At 42.4% G+C, this 7,930-nt stretch overlaps 1 protein-coding gene across 5 annotated transcripts in view; it reads right to left on the minus strand.

Annotated features, from left to right (window-relative positions):
• The window catches only part of LOC138292736 (cytochrome P450 2D15-like), a 184,619-nt gene extending 182,743 nt beyond the window's left edge, over positions 1–1,876 (minus strand). For all 5 annotated transcript variants that reach the window (XM_069231473.1, XM_069231476.1, XM_069231474.1 and 2 more), the window contains exon 1: positions 1,272–1,876. In XM_069231473.1, the coding sequence (XP_069087574.1) occupies positions 1,272–1,484 (213 nt within the window). In that variant the 5' untranslated portion in view covers positions 1,485–1,876. The remainder of the gene's footprint in view (positions 1–1,271) is intronic.
• Between the last annotated feature and the right edge of the window lie 6,054 nt (positions 1,877–7,930).

Below are 7,930 nucleotides of genomic sequence, written 5' to 3' on the forward strand. Positions count from 1 at the left end.
GGACGCCGATAAAGCACACACATAATCACACATTCATATGTAAATAATTTTGAGTGCACAGCTTCCTAAAGTAGATCTACTTTTCGTGATATACATGTAATTGCACAACTAGTACAGTATGTTGTATATGCAAATAATTAAATATGTATAACTGCTTTGTTTACGATTTAAATGTACACAGATTTATTGCTAAAAACATTCAACGCTTTGGATTCATAGACAGCAAGTAGATGCACATGTATGCGTGGATTAAAATACAATAGATACATTGAAAACATATATTTACATTCCTACACTATATAAAATAGGCCATTATCTTTAAAGCAAGGGACATGAGTGATATGATAGGGTTGTGACAACACCTCCTGTGACATAATTCGATAGGGCGTCACTGTACTGGCCCAAATGTGTCTTTTGCTCTCAGCAAATGCTTGAGGCAGAAGTATAAGCCCCGGCCCTGAAAAATAAGTGCCGGTGCTCACCACCGGAAACAACAAGCACAAATTAAGCACTGGTGTGTGGCCATCTCTTGCGCATATGCTTCAGATGTCTTCCTTTCCTCGTGTGCACATGCGTCAGGCGCCTATTCACCTCATCCATACATCTCGGGAGTGTTTCTCTATTCATTACCTCATGCTAAGGCTGTCTGACCACCTCCTGCGCACATAGTTCTTGTGTCTTTATTCCACTATATGCAATGATTCAGGTGCCTGCTCACTTCATTATCAAGTGTCTCACATGCCTTCCTCTTTCTATGTGAAACTGGTCCAGGTGTCTGCCTCCAGCATATATGCATCTGATGTCCGTCCATCTCATGCGCATATGCCTCGGGTGTCTTTCTTCCTTCGTGCACACTTTCTTCGGGTATCCCACCTCATGCACACATCCCTCAGATGTCTGCCAACACCAACCAACCACACATGCCTCGAGTCCTTTTCTCCCCTCTAGGTCTCATTCTGGTGGTGTCTTGCCACCACTGTCACATATGCTTCAGATGTCTGCTCTCCTCGTGAACTGATCGCAGGTGTCTGCTCTCCTTAAGCACACTTCGCAGGTGCCTGTCAGGCCCCACATGAAGAGTCCTCAGGTGTCTGTGTCACTCGAAGTGCCTCGGATGGCCAATCCACCCTTATCTGCCTCATGTGTCCACTTCACCGTGTGCACCCACGGCCCAGGGGACTGTCTCTAGTGGGCACTTTAGAACACGCACTGTAGCACCTTACCACTTCTGCCCAGCAGCAGGCGAATCCCCAGTGTTTGATCAGACTTACCTTTGCAAATGAAACCAGAGGGTCGTTGAAATCCACATGGCTCAAGTTTCCGATGAAGGGCAGCGAGGTGGGTCCCGGTGGGTAGCTGCTCCATTTCTTCCGGCGCTTCATGAAGTCAAAGACCAGAACAAACACGGTGATGGATAGACCGAGAAGGGTGAGACGGTCCGAGAAAGCGGTGAATAGAGACCAGGGCACTTCGGGTGGCTGCATGGTGGCTTTCCTTTATAATGCCAAACGACTAGATGATCTCTGTTCCTCTATAATACCGCACTCCTTTTAATAATACCACCAGTGACGCCCCACTCCCTCCACTCTTTTCACACTGTCACCTTCTCGCCTGGACTGGCGTTCTGCAGCTTTCAGGCGCTCTGTCGTCTGGGTTTTTGCTTGGAGGTGTGATCTTAAGTTCAGCTCCTCCCTCGTGTCCTCACTTGATGTTTCTGCTCCCCCCTTAGGTCGTTATCACCTCATGTTTCTGCCCCCTGGATAGCGCTCTTTTGTTAGACAATGTTCCTTCTCTCTCCTCTGTCTCTATTCCTTCTTTGCAGTTCCCACGCTTCCGTTCCACACACACCCTTGTTTGTGCTTGCCCTGCTCTTCTCTCTCCCTCCTCCTTTTCACTTCCTTCCCTCAGCCTATCACCGATGTGTTCTCCCCTCCTTCTGTTACGTCTCTCGCCCGCAGCACTTTTACATTTGCCTCCCTCTTCATATTTTGTCCTCTGTCCCAGCAGTAAGGGTTTACTGACAGTACTTTCGGACAGTTCGGGAAGTACAGGGGTTATATGTAATGTGAAGGGCAGCTTGGCGAGGCACTAGAACGGCGATGACAACTTGTTGAATTGAATTTTGGGCCTTTTTCATTCCTGCAGATTTGTGGAAGGGGCAATCACATTTGTTAAGCACTGATATGGCTGGGTCCAGATTTCTAACAAAATAGAATGGTTTCTATGGGGAGTCGAGTTAAAACTTTCTGCATGAACGCCCTACGGGCCCAAACCATGCGGACATGCTTCATTATAAAGGCGTCAACAATCACACAATTATGTCCTCGTAAGGGCTTTTGTGACCCCGGCAAATCATATTTTGGGGTCCACTGATTGTAACTAATTTGAATGTTATTCCGCAGTTTTTCGCCAGTTGAACCCTGCATGATCCCAAACAAACTTTCAGAAACATCGTTCAAACAAAACAGAGGAAATGTGTCTACCTGGAGCTCCTAAAATCTGTAAAAGTACACTGGATTACAAATACACGCCCAACGGTAGAGGTGTAGGCAGACAGGAGGGAAGTTGAGATATGAAATAGATAGATATTGAGAAAGTTTACTTTCCCAGAATGGCTCTTGGAAGTTGGAGGACCCTGGGGAAATACCCACTTAAAGGACTGCAGGTTACCAACTCATCAAAATGTACAGCAGGGGCAGCTCCTCCGCAATGGCAAAGGAGTGTCGCCCCACTGGCTACAACCCAGCAGCTGAAATATAAAACAATATTTTATCATCGTTTTATTTTTAAGCCAGGATTTGCAGGGAGGGGAGGGGCTGGGCCATGGGAGGGAGGAGGAGTGGATGGAAAGCATTTAAGTGTGCATGCCAGTTTGGCCGGTCGTCTTAGGCTGGCCCTTAGATTTCTTCAACCTGTGTTGTCCAGCAGGGTTGGAGAAACAGCACAGAATCCCGTGCACTGTCTGAACTGCAGACTAAGCTGCTCAGACCAATCCTGACACTGCTCTCATGCTAGGTGTAGCCTGAGGGCAGCGCCAGAATTGCGTGAGGAGCCTGTGCTTGTGTCCCAGGAACTGCTGGGACACCATCACCATCAGGAGAGAAGAGGAGCGAGGCGGCTGGCGGGGCAGTACAGTTAAGTCTTTTTTTAAAATTGTATTGTTTCCACTGTTTTCGACTCACCCCTACCCCTCGTTAAGATTTGTGGAGGCTGCCACTGTGTTTCAGTAAGTAGCACACCACTTGGATGGTTTCTATTACAATACAATAAACAACAAATCTGGTAGTATTTTATTTTATGCCCCTGGAAATTATTTTTCTGGTAGCATTTTATGCCCCTGGAAATGATTTTTTGCAGGGGTTTTATGACCCTGGAAATTATTTTCTAGGTTACTGCTCATATGTCCAAATATTATAAGCAGGGCCACTGGAATTATGGGATTTTGCAGCCATTGCGTTTTTAGCATAATTATAAATTTTCCGCATTTTCCACATCATTCATCATCTGCTGCATAATCTGCAGATTTTATCCCATAAATACTTGTTTCTAGTTTAAGCAGTTCAAAAGTTACAAAAAATGCAGCAACATATGTTGCCGCGCAATAGAAGGTGCTTTGGAAAGTTTGACTGGTCACTTTTCTGTTATTTATTGCTAAATTGGGGTGTTGCACTGGTACTAAAGAGGTTTAACCAATTCCTAAACAGTGTAAAAGTAACAAAGTAATGGGGCAAAACTATAGCAAAATGGGGCACATTACGCCACATAAATTGCCTTTTCTTACTGCATTATTTACTCAACCCTGCCACATAATTTGGCCCTCCTCTGTTGCATAATTGCAGTAGCCCTGAATTTTATACCGGTTCACACATTAGGGACTTCTGTTATCAACATGATACTCAATGTGTCACCAAGTTAGAAAACAGACAAGGGCTGCTTATTGGGACACTTATTTTGTCAATATTTTGGCACACATATGCCAGGGCTACTTAAGATCTGAACGTATTTCTTTCATCCTTCACATTTTATTCTAATTGGATTGCTTATTGTAGCAGGAAGAGTTTGGGTTCCAGAACCCATGATGCTTACAAACGAACCTATATCATATTGCACTGTAACTATTTTTGGCAGCATACTTAATCTAAATTTTATAAATTTTCCCACGTTAGTTTTTAGATTGCCTCAATAAAGCACACAATTTTGTACCAGCTATCAGAATAGAAAACAGCCCATTTACTTGGTTGAAAACAACAATCAGCGAATATACTTGACGCGGCTTGCTCCCACATTTGTTAAGGTAAAGAGTACCGTATTGAAGTTCTATTCAGGCATCCTTCCAAAGCTTTATAGCACACCCCAAAACATGCACACGGCTTTCAAAATCATTATTTACATTTTCCGCCCTGTCTGACTTCTTAGGGCAAAGTTGAACTGTGTTTAAAGTTTCTGCTGCTGGAATACATCAGACTAAGCCCCTAAACACGATTGAACAGTATAGGCAACAAAAAAGCCAAACTCCTTTCCATATAACATGTACACAGAAGGTATTAGCAGTTCAAGCTTCTCTCATACACACATACATAGCGAGGTACACACAGACCACAGCACTATAAGCTTCACAAAGAAAAGGGCCAGCATGGTCAGCAGTGGAAGATTCTCACATAGCTAACAGGCACAGCACAGGTGTCAGCAGAATATGAGTAACACACACACGCACATACCCACACACCTACACACACAGCAACACACACTCACAAATGTACGCACACTCTCACATAAAAACACAGCAACACACTCATACACTTACACTTACAGTAACACATACACTCACATTCACACACTCATGAACAGTCACTGTCGACTCAGACACACTCGCACACACTCACAGACTTACACACATTCACACACGCTCACACTAACACACATTCACAATCTCACACTTACACACTCACACACATGCATGCACACACACACACACACATGCACACATACACAAGCTCGCACATTCACACACATTCAAACACTCACATACATTCACACTCACTAACACACACACACATGCACTTAAACACACACTAACAAAAACTCACACTTACACACTCTCCTACCTGCACACTCAGACACACACACTCTCACTCTAACACACACTCAGATACACTCCTACAAAATCACACACATACCTATAAACACACATACACAAACTCAACACACACACCTGCATGCACTCCCTCTCTCTCTCTCACACACACACACACACATTCACACTCATAAACAATCACACCCACTCATACACTTCCAAGCACTCCCACACTCATAGACACATACACACTCAATATACACAAAAACACTTACACTAACACACACTCGCGGCCTCACACACACTCATATACAAGCACACACACACAAACTCACACTAGCACACACTCATTCACACCCACACCTACACAATCACACGCCGGTACAATCCCACAAACTCACACTCAAACACTCACACATACTCAAACACTCAAAAGCATTTACCCGCACATTCTCACAGACACTCACACACGTTCAAACACACACACTCACACACTGACATATGCACATAAAATCTCTCTCGCACATACTCACATTCTCACACTCACTTTCTCATGCTTTCACAATCACACTCAATCACACACACTCACTCTTATAGAGACATATGCACACTCTCATGCACTCACACAAACTCACACACACACACACACCCTCACAGACACTCATTCATACAATCATGTTCACACACACTCACTCAAACTTGACGCACTCACACATACTCATAAACACTCTCACCCCGCTCAAATGCAAACACACTCACACTCACGCATTTACACACAGTAACACATGCTCACACTGACACACATTTACACTCAAAAACAGTCACATACAGACTCACTCATATAAAAACACATTCGCACACTGACCCTAACACACACTCACAGACACTCATACACTCATGAACAGTCACACTGTCTCACTCAGACACACTCATGATAACGCGTCCAGCCCTTATAAATTTCCTGTACCTGGACACGTTGAAGGTCGGTGAACCTTTTAGCCGAGTTGGGCTCTCCTCATCCTCTAATAGTCGGGTTACTTAAATCAGTAATCAATAACTATTGTAATCGATAGCCAATACTCAATTTATGGATCAAAATTAACACATTAGGAATCAATAACAGTTGGTATTTCGACACACCATGACCTTTCAGTCATGAATAACCACACCAGTTTATTAAAAGTTAGTGAATTTATTTCCCTATATTAACAAAGCTAGCACAATGTATATAAGTCTCAAAACCAAATGATATATGTATACGAACATTACTAACTGTCCATAACGGCGGAAGAAACGCAATCTACGCAAAATCTGAATTATGATAGATTCAGTTATGGCAATACAAATCACTAATATGAGTAATTGAATTTGACTAATTTCATACATCGGTCAGCATGACAAGGTTTCAATTTAACATGGTGCATCAAGTGCATACCTCGACTAACCCCTAATTAGCATTGGCATGTGGGACTCCATGCAAAACGAATTTAGTCAACACAAATTTGGAAGACTTGTAGCTTGGGCCATATAAAAATAGCAGTTGGCACCTAAAAGGAAAACACAATGCATAATACAATTATCCTTTCATAATTACCAATTACAATCAGCATTCAAGAAAGGCTTCGTCCTTCAGGTACCGGTTCGATCAGCATGGGGCAGAATTTCAAAAGGGGGCAGAGTTAAGGGCAATTTTTCCTTGCAACAGCAAGGAGAATGGGGCAAAGTTACTGCATGGGCAAGACGGGGCAAATTAAAGTTAAAGTCTCTAGGGTGAGAATTTCTCAAAGTCTCTTTCTCTGGAATAGAGAAAAGGGCATCAAGATGTCGTCTAAGATGGCGTCTCGGATCAAACTTCAAAATGGCATCGTAGAAAATGGCTGACTTCTCTTTGTCCAGTGGGTTTAAGTAAGAAACATTCCAAATTCAGCAGGGTCTTCCATTGGAAGGTTCATAGGGTGGCTTCAAATTGACCAATGAAAGATGTCTTTCTCCTAATACTCATTTATGCATACATTGTCCTTGGAGCCTTGGAACACAAGTTGTAACAAGGTTTGCCAATTATTTAGATATCTGTACTCTTATTATCTGCACCTGCAGACTGAGGGGATGAAACCGGCCTAGTACAAAACCTTGGAGATAAGTGTATTAGTCATCTCTACTGGAAAAATACAGAATAAGGTTCTTTTAAAAGTAAGAAAAAAAAAACATACAGTTGAGTTTAAGGTCAAGCAACTAGGTCAAAGCCTCTACTAAATTTAAGCTAAGCATAAAACAGTTTTCAACAAGAAATCATGGCACACACTTGTAATTATGACAGATTACTACATTTTTCAATTCTCCATGATTAATAAAGCTCGTTTTTAATATTGGCGAACTACCCCGAGGGCACAATTTCCCTCGTACATTATTTTCTTTACTAAAATCACACTACATTATATGATTTTTGTTATACGATATATATGGATATATGTCGGACCCTCTTTTTCTGCGTCATCAATCCCTCCTCTGATGACTAATTATGTCATCACATCAAATCTTCCCACAAATTTTATTCCATTAAAATTCTGTCCTAGTAATTTGGCACTTCAGTCAAATCCCTCTTTCTTTTGGTTCCTTTAGATTTTTCTCTGTATATTTCTATCATTTTGTTTTCAATTTTCTCTTCTCTTTTCCTTTTGTTCCTTGTTTTCAACATTTTGATAGCTTTCCATATTCCTCAAATGCCTAATAAACAAATCAATATTATTAATATTCCCTTTACTATTTTTAGTAACAATCCGTTCCAAACGTTGCTGAGCCAATTTCCCACTGAAGCAAATCCTTTTCCAACCTTCTCCCATACTCCTGGTTCTTTCA

This window comes from Pleurodeles waltl, chromosome 4_2, assembly GCF_031143425.1.
Source record: "Pleurodeles waltl isolate 20211129_DDA chromosome 4_2, aPleWal1.hap1.20221129, whole genome shotgun sequence".
Lineage (NCBI taxonomy): Eukaryota > Metazoa > Chordata > Amphibia > Caudata > Salamandridae > Pleurodeles > Pleurodeles waltl.